We start from the raw sequence: 27494 nt of genomic DNA on the forward strand, positions 1-27494 counted from the left end.
TTTGGAATTAAATTACTTTCCATAAGGGTTGTACCAGTTCAACCACCCACAACAATAGATGGGAGGCCCTCCATCTCCCCAGCCCAGCAGCTGCCAAGTCCTACAGATATCTTCTGTGGGCGCCCATTCCATTCTTGCCTCCTTTCCCGGCCCCACTGCACCATGCTTGTCACATGGCCTCCCTCTCCAGCATCCCAGAATGGAACACTTCCGCCAGCTGCAGCCCCGCCCGTCCAATCTCCCTTCGCTCGGGAAACCTGCCTTCCTCCTGCAGACCCTCGCACACGGTGACTCCCCAGCAGAGGCCTCTGCATGGAGCTAGAACTCAGTATGGATTAATGGAGCCCGGCTGCAAATGAGGTACTATGTCATCCTGGTACTGACAGATGGCATTTCCGAAAGTGAAAAAACACCCTCCCCGTTCTGCTTTTTTAAAAAATAGATGTTTCAGGTATTCCTTTGGACATAATGTTTTTGAGGTGCGTGTGTGTTGCCATTGTTGATTTGTTTGTTTAACTCACTTAACCAAACAGAATGCACTCTTCTTCTGGTCTCCCCAACTCCTTCCCTCCAGCCCCCTCTGCTTGGCTTTCACTTTTGCTAGTGCTCTACCCTCCTCCTAGACCTTCTAGAGACATGGGTGGCAAGGGCCATCTCTGGGCCCTACTCCATGCTCTGGTCCCAGGGGCCCTCCAGCAATGCCAAACTCTGTCGGGTTCCACCAGCTTCCACCCCACACACAAAGTCAGGAAATGGGCCTCCAGCCAGCTGTCACAGCAGAGTCCTCTGACATTTGAAGAGATCCTTGGATGGTAGAAAGAGTCCTGGCATTTTCACATTTTGAGGATCGCAGCTCTCAGCATCCTCGGCCTACCCATCCCTCCCCATCTCCGTCCCCACCGTGACACACTCAGGGTGCTCTGGGGGAGGGGGAGCAGTAGACAGGAGAGGGCGGGAAGGGGGAGCGTCCAGAACGCCAGACGAGCTCACAGGGCTGCTGGGGCGGGAGAGGGAAGGGAGGAGAGAGGTGAGGCCCTGGAAGGGGCGGGGACCGCTGGGCTGGCCCGGGCGGGACGCGGCACTGTGAGTGCACGCGCGTGTGCGCGGCGTTGAAATGCCCGGCCCGTCGGGGCAGCAGGACAGAGCCCAGGGCGTGCGCGGAGCCTCCCAGTGTCTCGCTCCTCCGGCCACAGCCATGACAGAAAACTCCGACAAAGTTCCCATCGCCCTGGTGGGGCCTGACGACGTCGAGTTTTGCAGTCCCCCGGTGAGTAGGGCTCGGGATCCCCAGTCCCGCTGCCGGGTCAGTGGAAACACGCAGGGCCCCGGCTTGCCGCGGGTGTCCGAGCGCACTGCCCGGAGTCAGGGATTTGCGCCCCCGAATGTGGGAGGCGGGTGCCCAACCCTGCGCGTGTGCAGGGGGCTCGGGACCCCAGACGGGCGCGAAGGGGAGGGCGGGACGGGATTCAGGAGGGGGCGTCCTGTGGCTGGCGGAGCGTGCACAGCCAGGGGGCCGTGGCCCTGCTCCGCCGAAAGTTTGCTTATTGCACATCCACGCCTGAGTACAAGGGGCCTTCGGGAGAGAGGGCGGCGAGGTGCCGGGGTGCGTGCGGCGCAGACGTGACCGGTCCCCCCTCCCCGACCCTCCCCGGCCCCGGCCCGCAGGCGTACGCCACGGTGACCGTGAAGCCCTCCAGCCCCGCGCGGCTGCTCAAGGTCGGAGCTGTGGTCCTCATTTCGGGGGCGGTGCTGCTGCTCTTCGGGGCCATCGGGGCCTTCTACTTCTGGAAGGGGAGCGACAATCACGTAAGTCCAGAGGGCGGCGCGCGGGGTGAGGACCCGAGTCCGGGTGCGCGGGCCGGGGAGGTGCGCGGGGCGAAGGGGCCCTCAGGTCACCCGCATGTCCCCCCTAGGTGGAGCCAGAGCGCTGGGCCGCGGGGGCCCTGTCGCCCCTGCTGAGGCTTTCCTCTAGGTCCCCCGGGGCACCTTCTCCCTTCTTCCCTGCGCCACCACCACGCTGCTTTCTGCTCTTGGCGGCTTCGTAGAAAAGCAAGCCGGAGCTTTAAGGGAGAATACTAAAACGTAGAGTAGCGGGAGAATGCAGTGGACGGTTGGAGGAAGGCCCTTTTCTGCGCATCTCAGCCTGGCGCGGGCAGCGAGCAGTCCTGAGACTGTGGGGAGGCACCTCACCTCTCTGGCCTCAGCCTTAGGTAAGAAATGGAGCTAAATCATCTCCGAGGCCTTTCCCAGCCAAGAAAGTGCGAATTTAAGAACCTAGGACAAAGATAGTCCTAGGGAATATTCAGACCCAGTACTGGGGATGAATTTGACCTTTAAAGAGTTTTGGGGAGTTTTTGTTATTGCGTGTGACCTGTCCATGAATGCTCCCTTCTCTCTTGCCCTGAGGAAAGAAATGGGCTCACTTCGTTAAAGGTGGCAAATCTCTTTAAAAATCAGTTCTGGCCTAGTCACGTGTGATGTAATGGTACATGATTCACTGATGGCTGTCCTCCTGTCTTTGTATGTAACTGTTTATTTTAAAGCTCCACCAGCTCTCAACGAGTATACAAAGCGCTTCTAACTTGACTGGGCAGAATTCCAGGGTGTTTTCTACGTACCCTGAGTTTTGTTCACCTATGTAAAGGGGGGCATTTTATCTTGATGACCATTGCCAGGCCTGGTATAAGCTTATTTCGACTAATAGAAAAGAATTCCATCTCCAGGATGCACACAAAGGGCTTTTTCTTAATCACTGCCCTCAGAGGATCTGTGACTGGTGTTTGTCACCCCCCCAACCATGAAATTCAAAGCATGAACGAATTCCAGTACTTAGAGAAAATGGTGCTGAAAGCAATTCATCCATTTTACACATCACATCTTCTGCAGTCACTGCATAATTTGTATTTTTAACTCAAATGCCTACTGTAGATAATCATGCCATTTAGCACTGAGTCTGTTTTGGAGACTATATCAAATTTACAAGCATCGATTTGTAAGATCAGAATTGCACAGTATTTTGTGTATATTTGAAAAGTGCCTTAATGTATTTGTATTTTAAATATAGAAGTTAGGCCAGATGTTTGAAAGCAGCAAATCTGAACAGGAGAACAATTTCAAGATCTACATCTCCATTAATAGCAGGGTTGAGATTGTCATCCCTTGGGAAATTGTATGGTATTCGCATGTAAATGCTGTCTTTTAGATGACAAAACCTCAGTGGCCTAGGTCATTTGGAGATAAAAATAGCTTTGCTTTGTTTTGGGGATGGTAGAGATTTTAGACATGATGTATATTAAAATGAATACCATTTGGCATTTAATTATTCAAGGCAAATACAACTAACTGACAAGCTTCTAAAAGGAGAGACTGAATGATCATCCTAAGTGGGGCTCCCTTTCTTCATCTCGTACTTCAGCACAAGAATCTGGTTCAAGAGAGCAGTATTAAATTCTAAGACTACAGAGCAATAGTGAATCACATTTTATTGCCAACAATCAAAGTTATTTCTATTTCCTGTACAGGCACAAGAATGAAGAAAATCATGGTTTTTTGTTTTTGTTTTTTTTACAAATCCCAAAATATTTGGTGCTGCTCTAGATTACTTACAGGTACTGAAATATGGGGAAAGCCCCACCAATAAGAGAGAGGTGACAACCCTGCCCTGTGGGAGGAGGGGATGAGATCAGTGCTTGAGGCCTTTATTCTCAGACTGATTTTTCTAGATAGTGTCCCAAACATTATGTCATTAATCTTACAGAACCCAGGCTTCCTTAGAAACTCACTAGCAAATATTCCTGACCGTAAAAGGCACCGTGCTGGGCAGAATTTTGGCAAATAATAAACTTCACTGTATTTAGAGACTCGCCTGAGGTACCAACAGCTCCGTGGGCTCAGAGCAGACAATGTGATTACTCCTCTTCTAGCCCAGCCTCCTGAGCTCAGGGCCCAGTACTTTGGAAATAGCTTTGGACTGTGGGCCCTCCCACCATTCACTTCACGAGGGCACAGACCTCTCACTGCTGCCCCGTGCACAGCACGCTCCTTCTATAGGATGGGCTAAGGCTAGGTGACAAGTGACGCGAGTCCTATGGCTGGTCAGGGAGCTTCTGTCGTGCAAAGGTGGCAGGGGCGGTGGTGGAGGAAAGTAAAATTAGGACCACAAACCACCCCTCTAGTGTTATAATTTTGTCTCCTTAATTTTGCGAAGAACTTGGGAACGGTTCATTTCTGAAATTTTGCATTGCCTTACTAGTAAAAGCTTACATGCAGTGCTTTCTCTCTCTCTCTCTCTCTCTCTCTCTCTCTCACACACACACACACACACACACACACACAAAGCCTCTAAACTGCATGAGCGAAGGACGTTTGTTGCAGCAGGAACTCACACAAATGTTGTCTGCCATACTCCTTTTGACGGTCATACTCAGCCCATGTGAAGAGTGGCTGCTCAGAGAGCCCAGGGACAGAACAGAGCCCGCTTTCTAAACCTTACCTGCAGAAAGCACCAGCTCAGCCAAAGAAAACAGGTTTCCCAAACTGGGCTGATCACGAGGACCTCCTGAGATGCAAAGTGCAAACAGACTGGTGGGCTCTGCTCCAATTCCGCTAAATCAGAATCGCTAGAAGTGGTTCTTATGATCAGGCCAGTGTGGGGGAGAACATACCGCAGGGATCCAAGTGCAGGGGGGAGGGAAGGGCACGGAGAGATGGGCCGGCTGAAATAGCGTGCCAGTATTTTCTGTACTGCTGAATGAAGGCTGTTGCCCGGAAGGGAACTGGCTTGCAAAGCCATTTCTACATCTCTGCTGGTAAAATAAAACTGTGCTCTGTGGGTCTCGTGATAATGAGTTTTCCACAAGTAATGATCTGGTAATAAGATACTTCTTCCAGTGTCTGTCCATGTAGCAGTCTTTCTTTATAATGAGGAGAAAATCAGACTTGAATTGAATCTGAGCTATTGGCAGTTCTGACCTACTGACCTGACACTAAGTAGCAAGTGTCTCTCATCAGTTCTCAGTCCTTCCTCTTTAAAGATTTTATTTTATTTTTTTAAAAGATTTTATTTATGACAGAGATTTAAATATGACAGAGAGAGAGAGAGCACAAGCAGGCAGAGAGGCAGGCAGAGGGAGAGGGAGAAGCAGACTCTCCGCAGAGCAGGGAGCCTGATGCGGGGCTCGACCCCAGGACCCTGGGATCATGACCTGAGCCAAAGGCAGACACTTAACCGACTGAGCCACCCAGGGGCCCGTAAAGATTTTATATCTTATATGTTATATAAGATATAGAGAGATACACACACACACATATGCTTCTAAGTCAGAAAAAAGAAGAGGGAAGGCAAGGGAAGGGAAGACCCACCTACTACCCCACAACACAGAGAAAGTTCTAGCAGGGCAGCAACACACTGAGCAGGAGCAGTCTGTGAATTATTTTGTAAGTTAGTGTACTAACAAGATGTCTAAACTAAGAGAGCCCTTTGGATGATCTAATTCAGTGGTAAACTAAAAAAACAACTATTTCATGGAGTTATTTTTCTTAAGATTTTACTCAGAAATCCAACACATAACACAGATAACAAGTAGAGCCGCTCTGGCTAAGTTGTAGGTGGACAGGAGAGAAAGGACGACCCTCACAGTCCCACCTGCTCTGCCACCATCACCTCTGGGCCACCTCTGTGAAACCTTAGAGCTCGAAGGACGTAAATGAAAACCATCTCTGAGGCCCAGCTTCTTCACTTTACACCCAAAGCAACTCCCAAGACCCAGGGATAAGTGGTGTGGCCACTCGTTTTTCTGATTCGTGGACCAGTGCTCTTCTCTGATGCCAAGTCTCCCTCCCTTCTTCCCCCACACGCCTCCTAACAATATGCCCTCCAACACCAGATGCCTGTCCCACAGTCATTAAAATGACTAACTCCCACTTTGAGCTGAAACAGATGTGCACATTGACCTTGCTGTCCACAAATGTTGCTCTCTCTCAGGCATATCCCAGCCCTGTCTGTAGTCCTCACTATATGCCATACCCCGGGTCGAGTCTTAGCCAGAGGATTTTTAAAAACCTTTCAAATTGAGGTGCCACTGCAGACTTGTTCGGTTAACAGCTCAGTTAACCATGTATCCATCGATGGCTCTCAACTCAGACTGCAAAGTAGAATTGACCTAGGAAAAGAAAGATCTATGTCCAAACCCCATCCCCACAGGGTCTGATTTGATTCATCCAGGCGGGACACGCATGCGCGGTAGCTGGAGATTCTACTCAGATACCTGTATGCGCGGCCAGGATCGCAAATCACTGAGCTATTTGAATAAGTATCGGAGACTACCAAAGCTTTTACTTTTAAGGTATTTCTTAAAGAAATTATTGTATTAAGTGATTGGTGTATGGATGAAGCCCTCATATATAAATATATTACTATTAACGATGATTCGGTGTATCTCTCACCAGTGTGAAAGCTACCTCACGTACTGCAGGTCTAAAGACAAGCCCTGAATTGCTCTAAAAGGGAAGCATCCCTGACTCCTGTGTTCACTTCCAGATTTACAATGTCCATTATACCATGAGTATCAATGGGAAATTACAAGACGGGTCAATGGAAATAGATACTGGGAACAACCTGGAGACCTTTAAAATGGGAAGTGGAGCTGAAGAAGCAATTGAAGTTAATGATTTCCAGAATGTAAGTATATTTCATGCATTTAGAGAGTTTAACCAGGCAAGCCTGGAAGGCTTTCCCAACCCAGGGAGAAGCAACATCTCTCACACACAACCAAATGGTAACTGTCCTTTATGGCAGTCATGGCGCCACTAATTCACATACATTATGCAGCATATTGTCTCTGAGAAAGGACCACTCTTTGTCCTTTATAGTTTCAAAATGAAAAAAACAACACCCTGGCACTGAAAAGAACAGGTACTTGGAACTCTATAAAAAGTCTTGGCAGAAGGACTGGAAAGAGCTATTTCTTTCCAAGCAGCTTTCTGTAACACAGTGAATAAAATGCTCAAAGCATCCCAGAATGTTCCAAGGTCTGAAATGTGAACCTGCAGAGAGGAGGGAAATTGTAATGACCCTACAGTCTCATCAACAACAGGTGGGATCCACTTACATACTTCTCTCCATTCTTCAGATTTCCCATTTAATCCAGAAAACTAGCATGGAGAAATTCCCTGTCATAATCCTATGTTTTCTGACCATGGCCAATTACAGATAAAACATTCGAGTCTCCTTTGAAAGGGGCAAACACATTTGTTTTCCGAAGTTCAGCTTACAGACAGTTTGAGACGTCAAGCTCTGTGACGGCGCTTTGGTGCCTCGGCATACGTCCGCAACACTGTGGCACTCGGGGCCTCTCTCCTGTTGGCCCACGTAAATGTCTTATTCTCTTCATGTTCAAAGATGAGGAAAAGGCATCACTGTGTTCTGTTACACCTGCAGATGGAGTAGGTGAGACTCGATAATGAAAAAAGGCACTTGAAAATAATGACTCTTCTGATAGTTTATTGGCCTACAAACATCTCATCGACCCACCTTGCTCCAATTGATGAGAAAAACTAGAGATGCTTTTCAGTTGAATGAAAGAACTCCCCTTGCTGATGCCAAAACGCAGTTCACAAGTCCTGTTGAATACCAAACAGATGCTAACCTTCGAGGTCCGGTGATAGGTGATGTTAGGTATTCCTTGCTGATGGCAAGGACTGGCTGTGTTTCAGAGTGGGCTCTGCTTGGCGGGGAGGGGGGAGGGGTGGGCTCTGCAGCACTGGATGTGACCTGTTAGTCGGAGCTTTGCAAATGGTTCTGGTCAGTACACAAAGATAATTTCTCTGGACCTGTTAAAGGCTTTTACTGCTAGATCCAGGACAAGGTAAAAGCATTTTTTCTTTGTACTGCTCAACGAAAGATGACAAAATGTGGCTCCCACACACACATCATTCAATCCAGAACAGAACTAAATACCTATGATGTGTCACAAGATCAAGATATGCAAAGGGAGTTACACAGATGAATAAGAAAAGATCCATCTCTCTCAAACGTGCATGAATCAGGAATACACTTTTAAAATATTTTAATCCCAAACCTATATTTCTGTTTTATAATCCTTCGGTTCTAATAATGGTATTGATTGTGTTTTGTTCTCATAGGCCAACAGGACCACAAATATTTTATAAACTGATCAATTCTCTTTGATAGCTTCCACATTTCTCTAAGTCAGAACTGGTGAGTAGGACATTTTTCTGATGGATAGAACCAGTTAGGGGTTTAAACAAGCCTGGGCTTTTGAAAACATGAGTCAGCCACGACGGTACCCGCACTATTACTTTCTCTTATATTTTAAACCACCCATCAGATTCAAGAGGTGTTTATCAAGGCCTACGGTGTGCAGGGGACCGTGCTAAGCACGGGGGATGCAAAAATGACTGACACTTGGTCCCTCCCTCAAGGACCTTACAGTCTAGGCCAGGAGGCAGACCTGCCATGCAGAAGTGACTTCAGGTCCGCCACACTTGGGGGGGGGGTGATAAAAAAAAACCCAAAACAGAATCAGACTTATAAATACAAAGAACAAACTGATGGTTGCGGGGAGCTAGCTGCTGGTAACTAGGGGGTTGGAGCCGAGGTTTTACAGAGGTGATGACAGCTGAATCAGGTCTTGAAGAATGATTAGGATTTCAACTAGCAGAGACGTAGGAGCAGGGCTTTCCAGACCCAGAGAGGAGTGCTGAATACAAATGCACAGCCCCACTCTTGAGTTCTAAGTAGCCTAGTGTGGTGGAAGGTGGGGAAGGGGAGAAGAGGGGTGGGGGCAGATTAGGAAAGGCTCTAAATTGTGAACCGTGAACAGTCTCCCCTGCTAACCTAGGACCCCACCAAGATTCTAGTAGAGCCAATGGGGAAAAAAAAAAAAAACCCTCCTGAGAGGGAATAGCCCTGAACAAAGGGCTCCAGGCTGTACACTGTGAAAGAAAAAATTATTCAGTCCACTTGTTAAAAAAGGGAAGGCAGATCATATTCAAAGGGAGCTACTACAGTGGGGTTTTACAGTAGGAGAGAGAGATTGGGTTCAACTCTGAATACGATAAGGAAAGGTGGGAATTTATAGCCAAGGAGTAGAGTAGGGGTATTGGTGGATAGAAAATTACTAAGAGATAGAGTGGTTCTTTACTAAACTGAACCAACAGGATTTTTGCTAAAGGCAAGCCAGGGTGATCAGATATCAAGCGTGGTCAGACCAAGGCCAACTCAGCAGGATTCTTGCTAAAACTGGAATAAACTGGCCAAGGCAGAGCCCATGGTTGGGGCCTAGTCAAAAGGAAGACTCAGAGGAGACTGACTAGAGGTGGGTCAAGGAGGGTCTTTGTTAGTACCCCAAGGAATACAAAAAGAGGTTTGTTCAGAGTGTATGAGTTGCATTCTAAAAAGTTTTACCCTCAGAAGCGTCAATGCTGTTGGTTTAAGCCAACCCATCTGGCATAATGACTCATTTATATAACATAAAACCTGGTTAGAAATTATATACAAGTGTTCACTACCCAATTCTTTTAATTGTGTATATTTGAAAATTTGAATTTAAAAAGCTGGAGAAAAAAAAGATAAAAAAAAAAAAAAAGAATAATGTAAACTACCTGGTAGATAGGTTAGTGATTTCAAAAATCAATATAACCCTTCCTCAAAAAATTAAAAATAGAAATACCATTTGGTGCAATAATTCTAGTACTAGGTATTTACCCAAAGAATATGAAAACATTAATTCAAAAAGATATATACACCCCTATGTTTATTGCAACATTTTTTACAATAGCCAAGATATGGAAGCAAACCAAGTGTCCATCGATAAGTTAATAAAGAAGATGTGGTATATATATAGTGGAATATTACTCAGCCATAAAAAAAGATGAGATCTTGCTATTTGCAGCAACATAGATGGACCTAGACAGAGTTATGCTAAGTGAAATAAGTCAGAGAAAGACAAATACCGTATGATTTCACTTACAATGTAGAATCTAAAAAACAAATGAATAAACAAACCAAAAAAAAAAAAAAAAACCCAAAACAGAATCCGACCTATAAATACAAAGAACAAACTGATGGTTGCCAAAGGGGAGAGGGATGAGGGGATGGGCAAAATGGGTGAAGGAGAGAGGGAGAACAGGCTTCTGGTTACAGAATGAGTAAGTCACGGAGGCGAAAGGCAGAGCACAGGGAATATACTGTGTATGTGATAGGTTGTGCGGTGACAGAGGGCGGCTACACTCGTGGGGAGCACAGCATCACGCATACCTTGTTGAACCGCTATCTTGCACACCTGACACTAAGGTAACATTGTGTGTCAGCTATACTCAAAAAAAAGTTTAAAAAATCAATATGGCCCCAACTATAACACCAAAGAAAAAGAAAACAGAAGTAATTTATACCAGAGCTCGGACTTCCGGATGCGAATGCTCAGCCTGATGTAACTCAGAAACATCATGACGTCATGGGCTTGCTCCGGTAGGTACATTACTGTCAGTGCCACAGCCGAAAATGCAGCCCGACTGAAGTGTGTGCTGGCAAATTAAATACCAGGCTATTTTCTCAAACAGGGAACAAACTACCGTTTTGTCTCCATTTTCATAGTAACTGCATTCTTCAGAATGCCCTCGTGCGTTGAGACTGTGCCAGAAGTCACGTTGCGTTGATACGTAAAAGTGTGTTAGATTCTAGGCACAGATCCTTCTAACCTGGTTTTCCAGCCAGGCCCCGGGGCGCGCAGTTCTTCAGGACTTCCCTGGGCTCTGTGCGACCCGGCCCCCTGCCCCGGGCCCTGCCCACGGAAGGCCAGGAGAGCCCCCGTCTTTGTGACAACCAAAAACTCCCTGGAAGATTTCCAAAGTGCCTTCTTGGGGGAAGGAGCCCTTCTTGGAACCTTCTGGTCTAAGCCACAGAAATCCATGAGATCCTCTAGACAGAAAAAACGGGCAGCTAAAATGAGATCGCCTGACTCTTACTTAAAAAAAAAAATGCTAGAGCATTGGACTCTGCACTCATTATCTTTCGTAGCAAATTTCTTCATTATCACCAGCTTCTAAGGCCTTGTTTGTTTGCAGAAACACGAGGTTTGCTTGGCTTTCCTGTGCTTTCCCATTCCCTCTGTTTAATCTCTTAATATATCTGGCTGCTTGATATGGATCTATAACCAGACAAGGTGGTTAATATGTGTGAATTCCGTCCCACAGGACCCATCCCTGTGGGATTTCAGTTCTCTTTGCAGCATGTAGACCGTCAGGACTAACTCAATACTAGATTCACATTCGGGGCTGTGAATCCTTCAACAGAACCAGCTCAGTCCTTTGGGGATATGGTAATGGTGACATGGTGTTTCCTCCCTTGCAGCTCACATTCAGAGGATATGAGGGCTGCAAGTGAAGAGAACACAGCGCGTCACCTCCCGCCACTGCGTTCTGTTTTTCAAACTGTGAGCCCTAGATTTACATGCAGAATAAGAGCAGCAGGTGTTCAGCAGAGAGCAGGGAGCAGTGATTCTCAGATGTGTTCCCTGGGCCACCAGTGGCCGCAGCAGCACCGAAGAGCTTGCTGGAAATGCGGAGTGTCGCCCCTATTCAGACCGACCGCGTCAGAAACTCCGGGGGTGGGGTCCAACACTGTTTTATTGATCAAGTCCTCCAGGTGATTCTGATGCAAGGGGAAGTTTGTGAGCTGATGGTACAGAAGAAACTTGGATTCGAAGGCTGTATCTTAGCCCGTTCAAGCTGCTGTAACAAACGCCCAGCGCCTGGGTGATTTCGGAACACCAGAAATCTCTCACGGTTCTGGAGGCCGGGCAGTGCGAGATTAAGGCACAGCAGATGAGTGTTTCTTGTGGGCCGGCTTTCTGGTTCACAGTGGGCCCATCTTCTGTGTCCTCACGGGCCAAAGGCATGAGGGAGCTCTCTGGGGTCCCTTTTAGGAGGGCACTAATCCCATTCGCGAGGGCTCTGCCTTTATGACCCGATCACCTCCCAAAGGCCCTACCTCCAAATACCATCCCATTGCGGGGGAGTGAGTTTCAACATAGGAATTTGGGTGAGGGTACAAAAACATTCAGTCTGTAGCAGGCTATTTCAGTCATTTAACAACTTTGTTACCCTGAATAAGTTCTTTTCTCCCTAAACTGGTGGTCGGTCACCCTGGCTATACCTTAGAACCACGTGGGGAGCTTTGAAGCCCACTGCTGTCTGGGCACTGCCCCAGGCCAATTAAATGGGAGTCTCTGCCGAGAGCCCCAGGCATCGATGGTTTTAAATCTCTCCAGGTGGTTTTGGTGCAGGGAGTCCCTCCTCCTGGAGTGGGCAAGGATATGGCTAGCCCCTCTCCCTGGTGAGAGGTGATGCTAGGACTCATGTGTCACATATGTGAACACGGCCCGTTAGGCCACAAGGCGGAGCATGAGGAGCTTTAGGAAGAAGGAGCCTTTCCTCCTCCACGCTCCGGCACGCCCCCTGGGGCTCAGCCCTTGTAGGGCTGCTGGCTCTCAGATTACATAGGGTAGAACTTGCCGTGAATGTCCTCTGTTCTTCACGGAACGGGGCTGAGTCCTGAGCCAGGACCCCGACATTTCTGATGCTTTTCTTCCCCCCACTCTGCTGCACTGACACTGGAACAAGTCCCGTATCTTCCTGACATTTGTCTCAACTGAACGGAAGATCAACAAGTTGAGATGTTTGGATTTCTGTGGGTGTCTGCTGCATAAAATCTGTAGGCCCTTACCACTGTTTCTGGCCACTCACTCATCACGAAATCCACCAGCTTTCCACCAGGGTGGAAGTAAACACTCTTGGGACAGAATGTACTGTCAGGCTCTGTGCACCTGCCGTAGTATGGGGGCTGAGCGGTCAGCCCAGCCTGGAGCCCTGCAGCTGACGTTTCCCTTGAGGCTGGTCGCTAGGCTGACAAGGAGGAGACATTGTTTGAGTCTCACAGGGGACAAAACAAAGCATCCAAGTCCCTCCGGGAAGGTCTAGGAACAAAGGTCAGCTCCTGGTGGTGTAGGAAGCTTTACTATTTCCCTGGCTCGGTGACTTAGGAAAAAAATCTGAATTCATGGAATTAATGAATTGGGCCCACCTCTTCCGAGAACCTTTATGGGATCCCCAAAAAGAAAAAGATTCGGATACTAATGTCAAGAGGCTTATAACTGAGTGGGGACAGAACCTCGACAAGAAGTGGCCACACAGGCACGGAGAGCTAAGCGCCAGATGAGGGACTGAAGGCTGGAGGTTTGCAGAAGTCAGGGGGAGGAGGAGCCCGCTTCTTCGCCTGGGAGGATCTGAGGAGGCTGCCTGGACAAGGCAGCCTTTCACTGGAGCCTGCCAGGGTTGATGAGGCAACTAACACACTCCGTCCCAGCTCACATGCCCCTGGCAGGGGTCTCCCCGACCACACTGTCAAAAGTACCATCCTGTCGTTCCTGCCTCACACTCTGCTTTATTTTTCTCCGTGGCACTTACCACCACCTGACTTCGCCTCTGTTCTTTATTTTTGGTAAATAACGCTACGAGGTAAGCTCCATGAGTACTGACATCCCGTCTGTTCTGGTCATCCTTATACCTGGTGAATAAATGAACGAATGGATAGGTGGATAAACTTTTCTTTCCTAGGGCATCACTGGAATCCGTTTCGCTGGAGGAGAGAAGTGCTACATCAAAGCACAGGTGAAGGCTCGCGTTCCAGAGGTGGGCACCGTGACCAAACAGAGCATCTCCTCCGAACTGGTGGGTACCCTCGGCATGCGTGACAGCAAGGGGGTCTGACAGACATCGTTTGACTCCACGGCCCTTTCTGTCTCTGGTTCCTGGATAGCTTCATGACCAGAACATAAGTTCTATTCCTTCTCTGCTGAAGAAATTAAAACTATTTTGGTCCTACTTGTTGATCCCCAGAGATCATACTTATATGATGTAGTATCCTTAAAGGTTTCGGTAAACCATATTTTAAAGCGCATAAAGGGGCTCAGTCTTCACATGGCCCTTGTTTGCCTAATTTTTGGGGGGGGACTGTCTGATTAGTGATGAAAACAATATAAAGGACTTCTCATGACAGACTCTTCAGTAAAGGGGCCTCAGGAGCTTTCTAGCCTCAGTTCCACTCAGTGTGGGAATTCCTCCTGAAAATCTCCAGCGGCTGATCACCACACCTGTGCTGGAAAGCAGCGACAGGGCCCCCTTCCCTGGGCGCCAGACAACTTGCCGGGGGAGTGGGGGGGGGCGCGGAGTTCAAACCCTTGTGCCTACTCTGAGCTGAGCTGGCTCCCCTACAGTTTCTTCCCCTTGGCTCGAGTGCAGCCCAGTGAAGCTTCTTAACATGTATTAATTCCTTTCCTACGTCTCAGACTCGTGAGGTTTTTTAAGCATAATTCTTCCATTTATTATGAACAACTTGCCTCTGAGCTTGATTTTATAAAAATTTACTTTAAGAATTGCGCAGAGTTCTAAAGACACATCTAATACCTTAAAGTTTATCCGACGCTTTAGGGCTTACGAAGCGGTCACATGCATTATTGTCCTCCATTTGCGTTGTGGCGGGGTGTAGTGGGAAGAAAATAGACTTTGTGGAGTTAGAAAAATGTGGGTTCAAATCCCAGCTCTGACGCTCGCTATGGATGTGGCTTCAATTCTTTGCGCCTCAGTTTTGTCATCTACAAACTAAGGGTCTGCCTCCTGTCCCCGGGGCTTAGAACCCACTGGATAATGACTACTCAGTTGCTGCTATAAATTACTAATTCCATTATGATCAGCTTTGGTTCTCCCTGCATCCCTGAGAGGGAGGTAAAGCATCAGGTCCCTTAAGGCAAAGGAAGAAAAATAAGGGTAAGCAAAGGTGCCTGGAAACTGCCTGATTGTTTGCTGTCATAGAGAGCAGCCTCAGGTGTCTGAGAACAAAACAAAACACAAGCTACAACAAACCGGTGAGTTTTTAAAGCTGGCCGTTATAGTACAAATTGTAAAAATGATACCCAGCCCGCCTTCGTTCTAAGCCTTGAGCTTCTCTTAGTGCATTACCATTTTGTTATAGTCCTATTACTCAATTTCTGCAATGCGGAATCCTTTACTCGTGTTCTCCATCAACGGACCTAGAAGCAGTTCTCGTCCCCTGCCTTCCAAAAGAGCCAGCTCTCTAGCCACAGCTGACCGATATCTAATCCTAAGTTTGCAGTACTTTTCCAGGGCCTTTTAAAAGCAAGTGTTTTTTGTTGTTTTTCCTTTTTAAAAACAATACTTGGTCACTACAGAAAATTTGGGAAATACATAAAAGAATAGAGAAGAAAATCACCCACAGTCGCTTAATTCCACAGATGTTCATGTTAATACTAATGTTAATGTTTTGGTGAATTATTGTCGTGTGCGGGTGTGTGATATTCTTTTCATAATTGAAGTTATATTGCTCTACATTCTTATTACCCTCACTTTAGTTCTTCTAAAATGTAGATTATAATGGATATATTACATATTCAGATGGTTATAATTTGAAAGTCTTTTGTTCTTGAATACTTCAGCCATCTTCAGTTTTTCACTCTTTCAAATAACAATTCAAAATAATTACTTGAATATAGAAATAATTCACGGTGATGAACGGTTTAGCATTTTGCAGCTTTGTCTGCATCTGATTCTTTTCTCAGACCAGAGGCTGATTTTTCCTGTGTTTGCGTTGTTTCTATTGTGCTTGGTGGATCCTCTGGTGGACAAAGCCAAATTCAGGCAACATGTTTGCGTGAATTAGGAATGTGTCCAGCTGTCAGTAGCAGAAAACTACAGAGTGACTTAAACACAAAAGGATTTGTTTTCCTCCATAGTGGGCCATGTGGAGGGAGTGGGCTGCCGGCGTCGGCTTGGGGGCCGGCACTGCTGTTTGTGGCCTTTCCGTCCCTGCTCCAACCGTCAACCATGCATTCAAGTAAGGAAGTCAGGAAGAGGTTGAGCAGTGTCAACCATGACTTCCCCTCATCAGGAAAAGTAGAAGGCTTCGCAGCACCCCCAGCATGCTTCAGTGTGACCTGCATAGTCTAGAACTGGTCACGCGGGCACCCCTAGCTGCTGGCGTCTCTCCTGGGGGCGGGGACACTGCCACCTCACACAAAAGCAGGACTGTGTGGCAGGGGCAGGGAGAGGAGAGATGGGGCAGGCAGCTGAGGCCGTGTGCCCCAAGTTGATTGCACATTGCCAGCTTGTAAGATGCATAGGTCTGCATTACCCCTACCACCCCACTCTCTCCCCCGCACACTTTAGGTTATGATGGGGTAGATTTATGCACCACTTGATCTCATACATTTTTCATCAGTTTTGTATAACTTTAAAAGCTGCTATACCCAAAGAGCATTCATTTCCTGGATGGAGCCATTTAATTTAAGGTAAATAACTGGATTACCTGAGTGTTAGCTTCCTCCAATAACTTTTAAGTTGTTTTAATGCAACCATAAGCCTGGGGGTCGAGAAAGTATAAATGAAGTGCTGCTTTTAGCTAAAAATATGAAGAAAACATTTTAATTTCTCCAACCTATTGCAAACTAATAAATATATAAAAGGAACAACCTGGCAAAATAAATTTGTCTCCTGGGTTATCAGATGGTTCTCAGCATCTCACTGTAGAAGAAAATCCAGGATTTAGCTTTGAAATCTCAGTGGTATGCTTGATGCAAGGAACATCTGAAATGTGTTTTTTATAGCTGGGAAATGTAGAAATGGTTTATGTTAAATAATACTTTGAACTGAAGACATTAAAGAACCAATCACTTGCTTTTTCCATTGTTGTTCAGAAGCTGCAGAACAAAACCCCAAAGGATTTTCACTTCAAATGAAGGGCTCCTCTATCCTTTATAGGATTTCAGAGTCCGTTCAATTGCTTTTCCTCAAAAAAATCTTTGATTAAAAACATCAGATTAACCTAAGTCTCAAAGTTGGTATCAAGTAATTTTCACTTCCACTCAGGACACTCAATATTCACACATTTCAGTTATCCAAAGGCAGGGCGACAAGAGGGGCAAAGACAATACTGTGAAGAGAGTTACAAAGACAAAAGACACACACCACACCACCCCCCCAACCCCCCACTACACACCACACACAAAACCCACAACCCCACACATACCCCCTACACACACACCCCCACACCCATCCCACACACCCTACATACCCCACACTACACACCGCAAATCCCCTCACCACACACATACCACATACACACCCCACAACCCCATATATACCCCCTACACATACACACCCCACACACACACCACACACCCTACATGCCCCCCACATACACCACACCCCCACACACCACACACCCCAAATCCCCACACTCACCACATACATACCCAACCCCATACCCCCTACACATATACACCCACACACCCATCCCACACACCCTACATACCTCCCCACATACACCACACCCCACACACACCACACACACTATACATACCCCGCAACCCCACACATAACCCCCTACACATACACACCCCCACACCCACCCCATACACTCTACATACCCCCCACATATACCATACCCCCCCATACATGCCATAAATCCCCACACAGCACATACTACACACACCCCATATCCCCACACCACACACACACCCCATACACATACCCCCTACACACACCCCCCCACACACACCCCACATCCCCACACCACATACACACCCCATATCCCCACATATCCCCCTACACATACACACCCCCACACCCACCCCACACTCTACATTCCCCCCACATATACCATACCCCCCCATACACACAAATCCCCCCAACACACACACACAGTTCTCATTAAGTTATTAGGTGAAATAATCTACCAGCACGTGACTCTTAATACACAGCATGTTTCACTGTCCTCTTTGCTCAATGCATTTCATTTTTACTTACTTGCAGGAAGGCAAGATCATGCCAGTTAAATATGAAGAAAATTCTCTTATCTGGGTGGCTGTAGACCAGCCTGTGAAGGACAACAGCTTCTTGAGTTCTAAAGTTTTAGAACTCTGTGGCGACCTTCCTATTTTCTGGCTTAAGCCAACATATCCAAAAGGTAACATTTTAAATCCTCTTAATGCTGCTGGGAATTCTGTTTGTGTGTTTCCTGTGAGCCCTTCGGCAGGCCTGAGCCTGTAACAAGGAAGACACATCAGGATGCGTGCCACAGTGTCTCAGTAATTGGCAAAAGAGATCAAAGAGAAGGAGGTTGACTGTCATGAATGTTTTAGGGACGAGCAGCAGGGTTAACAGGAAGTGGGTCAGGGAGACAGAATACCACTGCGTTATCTGCCATTTTTATGACACTCCCCCCTTCTTTCTGCTCTGCCCCTTAATCTAAGTTGTTTGCACTTTCAATTTTACATTTTTTTTATTCCTACGGCAGGGAATCAAGGGACTAAGAAGCTGTCATACTGCTGAATCTTTATTATGTTCAAACCTAGAATTATGGGACAGCCAAAAGCTGCTTTGGGTATAGGTTGAGATTCTTCAAGTTCAAGGCTTGAGCATTGGCTTCCAGGTCCGTTGAAAAGAAATGAAGGGCCCCTGGGGTTCAGAGCTAGCCTGGAACACACCCTTGAGCTATCTGTGGGTGGTGAAGGGCAAGTGAGCCCTGAGGGCCAACTCTTTCCCGAGTTTCTCTGTCCCCAGGGGTCCTTTCACTCCTCACCACCAGTCGCCCCACTGCACCCATCCCCCAAAGGCCTACTTTGTAGCTACGGCTCAAGTGTAGAAGGCCTTTCTCCCAGCGCAGCTGAGATATATACTCTGTCTTCTGAAAGATTTTATTGGACACAGAGCAGCACGGAAATCAAATACAGGCATTAAAACCACCAAGCTCAGGAGGGGCAGCGGGCAGTGATTATAGAGAGAGAGCAGTTACAGTTTCGCCAGATGAAAGAAGTTATGGAGATAGACGGCTGCACAGCAATGTGAATGCACGGAATGCCCCTCAACTGTACAACTAAAAATGGTCAAAATGGTAAATTTTATATTTTACCACAATTAAAAAAATCTCACCAGGCTTAGAAAGTCCAGGCTTCTGATTCTGTCACCGCTAATTTATTCCTACAGGTCACAAGTCTCCTTATGTCCCAAAGCTTGGATAAGATGGTTACTTTCTGACCCAGGCAAAGCCAATAGGATCCAATTTATAAGCCACTGGCAGTGGCCTCTTGGAGGAGAGGGTTGAGAAGGATCCTGAGGCCACACGCAGGCTCAGTAAGGAGTGGCATGAGCAGTGTGTCCCCTCTGCAGGGGCTGGAGAGGGCTGCCAAACGGGACTGTCACTTTGCCATCCCTGCTCTTGCTGCAGTGTGTGCTCGCAACTCACAATTCTATGGCCTTTTGCCAAGTGGGGGCTTCTGATTCCTCACCTGCCTCCACATGGAACAAGCCTTCTTGCTTTCCACCTCCCAGGAACTACTCCAATACTTGTCACCTTGTCCACTCAAGGACAAAAGCCTCTGACTCTGCTACTATGTAGAGCTCTCTGTAATCACTTTGTTTGAAGACAAGCCTCTTATCCAGTTCATTTATTCAACACACTTTTTTGAAGGCTTATTACGTGCCATTTGCATGCTCTCGGTAATTGGGATGCATTGGTGCAGAAGGGACAAGAATCCCTGCCCTCAGGGAGTTTACACTGTAGCAAGGGGAAACAGTAAACACACACTAAATTAAAATAAGAAAATCGTATGGTAGGATACAAGGTGCTATGGAAAAATAACAGAGCAGGGCAAAGAGGGTGGGGGTGAAGACGTGAAGCCGGTGCTAGTCTGACTGATAGGATGAGTACCTTTACCCTTTGGGAGTGTGCTCCCTACTTCGGAGATGTAGCCTGGCCCCTCACCGCCCACAGCATGACCACAGCTTAAGTGTTCAATCATCACAACACCCACCCCAGAATGACATGTTACGTACAACACCAGAAAAGTGGAAACCACCTAAATGCCCCAAGTTGGAAAGGGTTAAATAACTGTTGGGTTAGCCATAGGGTGGAATATTACACACATTAAAGATGGTTTGGTTTTTTTTTTTCAGTCTCTCATAAATGCAGTCACATTTAACGATAAAATCAAGAAAATAAAATCCCCTCTGAAGATGCCTGGTCCCTAACACCTAATTCTAATAAAAACTCCCCAACTCCAGGGTCCAGCAACCTCTGCTGGGTCCGTAAGCTGGCTGGTCATCAGCATCATGTAGCTGTATTATCAGAGACAGTGGCAGCTGGACAAGGTCAGAGGGAAGGGTGACAGCTGGTGGCTGCTGAGCTCTGGCTGCATGCCAGCTACCAGTCACTGTGCTAGAGTTTTAGGTTTTGTCCCCACTCTTTAGCAACAACTGTCCAGGTAACTACAAATATTCCCATAGATGAAGAAACCAAGGTTCATGGAGATTTAATAACTTGCCTGAGGTCATTCAGTTCAATAAAGTGGTGGTGTTCGGATTTGAATCCAGGGCTCCCTGATGCCTCTCCAACCATGAACTCAGAAACCTAGGAGTTATCCGTGGAAGCTCCCCATGGCTGTAAAGCCCATCTAAGTTCTCAGAAATAACACAGCATGATATAATCATCACCACCTAACATTTGAGTGCTTATTATATGCCAAATGTTATGCTAAAACCCTCAGACACAGCTCTATCCTCTATCAGTACTCTGTGAATTGGATATATTATCTCCATTTTACAGATGAAGAAAGTGAGACTCAGAGACACCAAAGCCAGTGCCGTGTGGTACTTCCCATGTGTGTTATTCGGCAGCCGTGGGTCATGCCGCAGGCCCCCTGTGGTGGTGTGATGGGACTAGAGCACTGGGCTGGGAGCCAGAGAAGTTCACGTTTGCCTCCTGTTTCTGCCACCCATTCTGTGATCTTGGCCAAGTCTCTTGGTCTTTCTAAGCCTTGATGCCCTTGTGTATAAAAGTATCTGCTTTTTCTATCCCGCCCATAGCATTTTAAAAGACTCAACCAAGATAACAAATCTCCTGAAAATTATAAAGCTTCATACATATACAGCCAATCCATTAAGAAAGCACTCAGGGCTGGGGTGCCTCATTGGCTCAGCTGGTAAAGCATGTGACTCTTGATCTCAGGGTTGTGAGTTCAAGCCCCAGGTTGGGTGTGGAGTTTACTAAAAAAAGACAAGAATGCTCAAACCTTCAAGTAGCCTTGAATACCTGATCATCAGTGGTTTCAATAAATAAAGGTTTTTGTCAGAAGTCTGGAGGTTGGTTTCTGGCATTAGTAGCTACTCAGCGATATCACCAGGGCTTTTTCTAGCCTAATGTTTTGCTACCCATACCATATTGGTTTATCATCCTTGTGCCTATCCCTCTGGTCACAAATTGGCTCTCATAACCCAGGTATGTCTATGTTCAAGAAAAGAAGACAAGACAGAGAAAACTGTTTCAGTCCTCTTTTACCAAGAAAGCAAAAGCTTTCCCAGAAACTGAACCAATATATTCTGCTTATATCTCACTGGCCAGAAATGTTCCATCTGGTCTCTCTTAATTGGAAGGGAGGCTAGGGAAACAAGTGGTATTTTACTTCCTCAGCCCCTATAGGAGAGGCAGGTAAGGAAAAAGGATTGAGAATGGATTTTTGTTAGATAGCTCACAATATAAAATGCCTCAGTTGGGACTATAAAACCAAATCTTGGTTATCTGTATGTTAACCCATTTATTATTTTAAAAATCCTCAATACAAATTTTAATAATTAGACAAGAATGTGTTTTGATACCCCTTTATGCTTTTACCCATATAATCATAGTACTTCCTTAGTTATCCAAATAAATGAATTAACTTAGAGCAATTTTTTTTTTTTTAATAAGAAATCCAGAGAGAAAGAAGAGAATTGGTAAGAAAAATTGTTACAACTACCACAAGAAGACCACACAGTGGACCACGGGGCAACCCAGGCCCCGGAGGACCAAATAACAAAACCAGACCCAGTGTTCAAGAGGATTCAGAACCCTTCAATCCAGACAACCCTTACCATGTATGTACTGATGTTTTCATGACTGCTCAGACGAATCCCTTGAACGTAACATTGAAGTGGTGGTTATTTCTACTTGAGGCTTCAAATGAGCACTTAATAGTCAACTTAGATTTTTACTCAATTATTTAAAAAAATGCATCTGAATTTGTCACAGAGTTTACAAAATGAGGGTAAGACACTTAAGTATGGTCTCTGTAGTGTGAAATCCAGTTTGGTTGTAACCCTTATTCAAACTTGTTTTCTGTGCTCTCCCTTTATTGAGTCACAGGCAAATCTGTAAAGACAAATTCATATCAGGAATTTGATTATTCAAAAAATGTTTCCAAGAATGTGCCCTGGGGACAAGACATGGAATGAAAGTATTCTTTCTCTCCCTTTATATCCACTTTATTCACCCATTCAACAGACATTTGCTGAGAACCTGCTCTTTCCCAGGCCCTGTGCACACAGACAGGAGTTAACTTCTGCACTTGGAGGCTCTCAGTCCAGGGGGGAGACAGATTCATATACACAGATAAAACAATTTAGACTGAAACACTGGGCACTGGTGTTTATAAGGATGGCATTAACGTGCTAAAAACTTCTCAAATCCTCAAAAAATATTTACCATAAGCGAAGGGAGCAAAAGAATACGTAAATTTTTGTAACTACTGTTTTAAAGGAAAAAATAATACATGCATATATTTTCTTAAAGTAAAAAAGGGTATACAATTAAATGTGTTTCCCTTCCACCTCACTTTCCCCAGAGCAATACATTAATAATAGCTATTTGCCCAGTTTTCTTTGCACAAGAAAGTGTACCACACAAATACATTTTTAACACAAAAGAGCATACAACACTTCTATACGCTTTCTTTCCAGTTACAATATTTTGGAGATTGTTCTGTATCTCCTCCATACATCTACCTCATTCATTTTAATGGCCACATCATATACCATTGTGCAGATAGATGTACGGAAATTTAACTAGTTCTACTTTGGTGGACATGTAGATTATTACCCTATCTTTTGCTCCTATAAAATACTGTTAATAGTATACAACATTGTACATGCCCCACACGGTCATGGGATGGAGTAAATGAGGTAACGCAGGCAAAGCTCTTAGCACAGCTTGGTACAATGTAGGCATGACCTTGCTTGGTATTAACTATTAGTCTTATTATACCTCTTGTACACGTGTCGGAATTTTTTTTTTTTTTTTTTAGCATAAATACGGATGTATGGGTCTACTGGGTCAAAGGAGATGGGAATTTTACATTATTTAATGGAGGATGCCAAATTATCTCCCAAGGAATTAAACCAGCTACAGGTCTTCAATGGTAATGAAAGGGACTCATTTATTATCAAACCTCAAAAAAAAAAAATCTTTACCAGTCTAAAGTGTATCCTCTTCTTGTTTCATCTTGCCTGTCTTTATGTGTAAGGTTGAGCATCTTTTTATAGGCCAATTCATTTGCATATTTTTTCCTGTATACCCTATTCAGTCCTATACTGTTTCATGTGTTACCAATTTAATTTTCTAGGTTATCATTTTAGACTAACATATTTTAGAAAGATTTAGAGCAAAAAGTATTTTTTAAATGACCCAAGGCTTACTGGAAAATTCAGGACGTAAAAAAATAAACAAATCTGAATAGGCAAACAGAAAATTTAATATAGTTTATTCCCTAGGTAGCTGGGCTAGCTAAATCTGGTTCAAGGGAGAGGGCATCAGCCCCTTCACAGAAGGGCAGGATGTGACTTTGCCTTGCTTTCAGATTTGAATGATCCATTTTCTCTGAAAAACTCCCAATTCTATCAGTTTTTCCTTTATTTCATGCTCAGCTTTAAGAAACATCTCCCCATGATCTCAGTCCTTCACATGTTCCTTTTAAGGAAATATCCTGGGGCAATAACCTGAGATTTCCTCCCAACTTTCAAATCCTAACAAACCTTTGTTGAACCCTCAGATGAGGCAATGTCTCAACCGACAGGTTTTTGACTCCCCCTACCCTGGAAGAGTCAGCTACAATCAGTGAATGAGGTGGTTTTCTTTTTGCTGTCCCAGATGAACCTAGTTCAAGAGATAAGGGGGAAAAAATGGAAAGTCTGAAGAATAAAGAAAAAAATGGTTTGAGAGAGTAAGGCAAATATTTTGACGATAAAATCTGAACATAAGCTCTATCAGATGGTGTTAAGCAATTACCAATTTTGTTAGATATGATAATGGCATTGTAGTTGTGTAGGCAAAATACTGTTTTAGAGGTGCACTCTAATGTATTTATGGGTGAAATGTCACAGTACCTTCAATTCTCTTTAAAGTCACTTCAAATCTAAAATACTTCAGAAAAGGTCAAGCACATTTGACAAAAGGTTAGCAACTATCAAAACTAGATGATGTTCAGTACACTCTCCACTTTCCAGTGTTTGATATTCCAAATAATAAAAAGCACCCCCCCAAAAAGGTTAAGACTTGTTTGTGTACCAGCAAAGGTGATAGGGTTGCAAGGTTCACTTTGTTCAAGCCTGACCTATGTCTGGTGCTACATCTCCCCAGGTTCAAGTCCCTCAAGGAGAGAGACTTCAAGTGAATAAAGAATACACATTAAGGGCTTCTTGGCAATATAACTCAATAACATATTAAAGAGAATGCAGAATCTAAACCCCTAGGAACCTATGAAAGGGAAAACCAGATACATAGATTTGCCAGAGGGCAAGTTCCTTCCAGTTCTGTGGTATCTCCGGCAGTGAAAATAGGGATTGTGTAGGTGATTTTTACTCCATGATTTTGTTTATGTAGTAATAATGGCACATAGAAACTAGAAAATAAAGTTTGTGGTCTTGAATTTTTAGACATTATATGGAGCCTTTTCCTGAGTGTTACAGACACCTTCAGGCTGAAATGACGGCAGAATCTAAATGATGTCAGTGTTCTCAGCCAGTGCAGTTATAACAGCAATCTGTTAGCCTAGATCAAGGACTTTTCAAAAGGTGCTCCCAGAGCCCTGGAGGCCACCAGTACAAAATGGCACCAGTGTTCCACTCACTCAGTTAGTAGTGGCAGAAATGCTACTTTTGAATGTTTCCTTTTTGTTTGCCTAACTTAAGACAAGCTGAGTCACTACTGAGTGGGAATCATGGCTCATTAAAAGCATAGAGAAACTTCGTAATATTAAAAACAAAAAAACCAACTTCCTGCCAGTGACAGATGGAGGTTCCTTGATGTTTTAGAAGGAATTCTGAATTATAAGGTTATAATCAAGATTGAAAACCTCTTACAGAGAATTATGCTCATTTCTTATACCACTGTAACATTCAGGATCTTATTTTAAAATAATGTGCATGCTACCTAATTCTCATTATGAAGAAAACACAAATAACTACCTTTTATTTGACAGCAGCAGGAGGGGGAAGGCATGACATTTGACCCGAGACTGGACCACGAAGGCATCTGCTGTATAGAATGCAGACGGAGCTACACTCATTGCCAGAAGATCTGTGAACCCCTGGGGGGCTACTACCCATGGCCTTATAATTATCAGGGTTGCCGTTCAGCGTGCAGAGTCGTCATGCCATGTAGCTGGTGGGTGGCCCGCATCTTGGGCATGGTGTGAAATCACTTCATCTACCAGGTGCTCGCACCATAAAAACTAGCTCAAGAGACAACCAGAGTACGAGGCATCTTGATGCTGAAGGAACCACAAAGTATTTTATGCCATGTTATTCGAGATACTTTTAACAAAAGCTCTCAATTGCTTTGTAGAACTTTTATCCAGAAGGTGCAAATGTACTGAAAGGGTAGTTTAACTCTCAAATGCCATAACCATCCTTTTATTACTTGCTATTTTTTATTTGCTTTGCTTTGCCAATAAGGCCTACTTATAAGACTAACTTCCCAAGCTACTTTGAAATAAACATGAAAAATCACAATGTCAAAGATCTCAGTTGTACACTTGAGTTCTTTTTAATCAAGTCACTGAAGTAATTAAATTGGTTTTGGTTGTTATTTATACAGAATTCCTCCATTGGTCTTAACCTTTATTGTTCTTCCCAGTCTTGCATATGTGCTCCAAAGTTCCCACATAAAAACACAAACAAAAAAGTAAAAGGGGACATATAATGGAATTTACCCGAGAGCAAGCACTATAAACTTCAAGGTGGTAGCTCACAGGAAATCTATAATTTACAGTTTGTGCTGGCATGTGATTAACAGGTGGCTGCCCTATGTCAGGAGTCACCCCATGGAAAAGAGCATTAGTATAAAGTGGGAAAATGAAGTCAAAGATAAATCTGACTTGTGGGAAAGGACTTCCATTGACATTCTGAAAAGCAGGTCTTCACATCCTTTTCAATCTGTTCAGGAAGTGGTCACTGGGCATGAAGCAGAGTGATAGCTACCTTTGTAGTACAAATCAGGCTGGTGATGTAGTCCAATTACCAGTTAAGTTACTCTCATAGTAATAGGACTGACAGTGCTGCTTGGCAGATCTGGCTGAGAGGAATGGCTTATTTATAATGACATAAAGTCTCTTAGGAACAAGGACTGTCTTTAGAAACTTTAGAAACTGAAATATTAGATCAGGAAAATGAGCAGGTATTTCGTATTTTTGACATTTTAGTTTTGAATCCCACAGTTTGAGAGACAAAGAACCTTCTCAAGGAAAATAAAAAAGTTTTCCAAAACAATACATTGATTCAGAGATGACAGAAAGGTCTTGATACCATGATCTCACTTATTCTAAATAAACCTTATTATTGTACATCTAGTGTCTGCCAAATTAAGTTGGTAAAATCTTAAAATTTCTCAAACCTGGTTATCAGATGAACATTTGTATGTCTGCATTTAATGGAACATATACAGTAAATTAGGTCTCTGCATGAAAAAGATATAAAGGAAAGATACATGCAGAATTATATGTCTAATGGTCACACTGTTCTCAGGCAGCAGCTACTTCTGGCACAGATAGGAATTTTACATGTTTAGTCTTTAAAACGGTTGTTACTCTATTAACTAAGCAAATATGTGTCAATGGTTCTGCCTACCATCTCCAACCTCACTGTCCAGCAACCTGTACTTGATTCTAGAACTAAATAAAAAGGGAAAAAAAAAAAAAAACACACCACCACCAAAAAGACTCAGTGATCCCAGCCCAGAAGAGCTTGTGGTCTCATGAGAGACAGAGGATAATTGGGACTTAGTACACAAAAAGCCTTGACAAAGATGGGAGCACTGGGCTTCTTGGAGGAAGAGAATGCCTTTGCTAGGTCTTCAAGGATGAGCAGGAGTTAGCCAGGTAAAGGTGACAGAGGAGGGGCATTCCAGGCAGAGGGAGTTCAGTAAAGTCAGAGGTGTGAAGATGCATGATATAATCAGGCAAACGGAGCATTCTGGTTGAGGTAGAACATATTAAGATGGAAATGTAGACAGAAGATATCTTACATTGCATGTTAACTTTGAATTTATTTATTTGGTGGATAAGGAACAGGAAACCAATAAAGGTTGCTGGCACGGA

General features: G+C 44.9%; 1 protein-coding gene across 4 annotated transcripts; it reads left to right on the forward strand.

Annotated features, from left to right (window-relative positions):
• The first annotated feature begins 303 nt into the window (after nucleotides 1–303).
• Nucleotides 304–25918, forward strand: CNMD (chondromodulin). Of its 4 annotated transcripts, XM_078070287.1 has the most exons (8): nucleotides 304–360; nucleotides 1139–1267; nucleotides 1666–1806; nucleotides 6539–6679; nucleotides 13636–13749; nucleotides 17905–18058; nucleotides 21836–22002; nucleotides 25380–25918. In XM_078070287.1, the coding sequence occupies exons 2-8, from the start codon at nucleotides 1196–1198 to the stop codon at nucleotides 25593–25595; spliced, it is 1005 nt and encodes a 334-aa protein (XP_077926413.1). In that variant the 5' UTR covers nucleotides 304–360; nucleotides 1139–1195; the 3' UTR covers nucleotides 25596–25918. The 4 variants fall into 4 exon arrangements, with proteins under 4 accessions (XP_077926413.1, XP_077926411.1, XP_077926412.1 ...); XM_078070285.1 differs by lacking the exon at nucleotides 304–360 and having other exon boundaries at nucleotides 1049–1267; XM_078070286.1 differs by lacking the exon at nucleotides 304–360 and having other exon boundaries at nucleotides 1049–1267; nucleotides 25383–25918.
• The last annotated feature ends 1576 nt before the right edge of the window (nucleotides 25919–27494 follow it).

Source organism: Halichoerus grypus, chromosome 4 (genome assembly GCF_964656455.1).
Source record: "Halichoerus grypus chromosome 4, mHalGry1.hap1.1, whole genome shotgun sequence".
In the NCBI taxonomy this organism is placed as follows: domain Eukaryota; kingdom Metazoa; phylum Chordata; class Mammalia; order Carnivora; family Phocidae; genus Halichoerus; species Halichoerus grypus.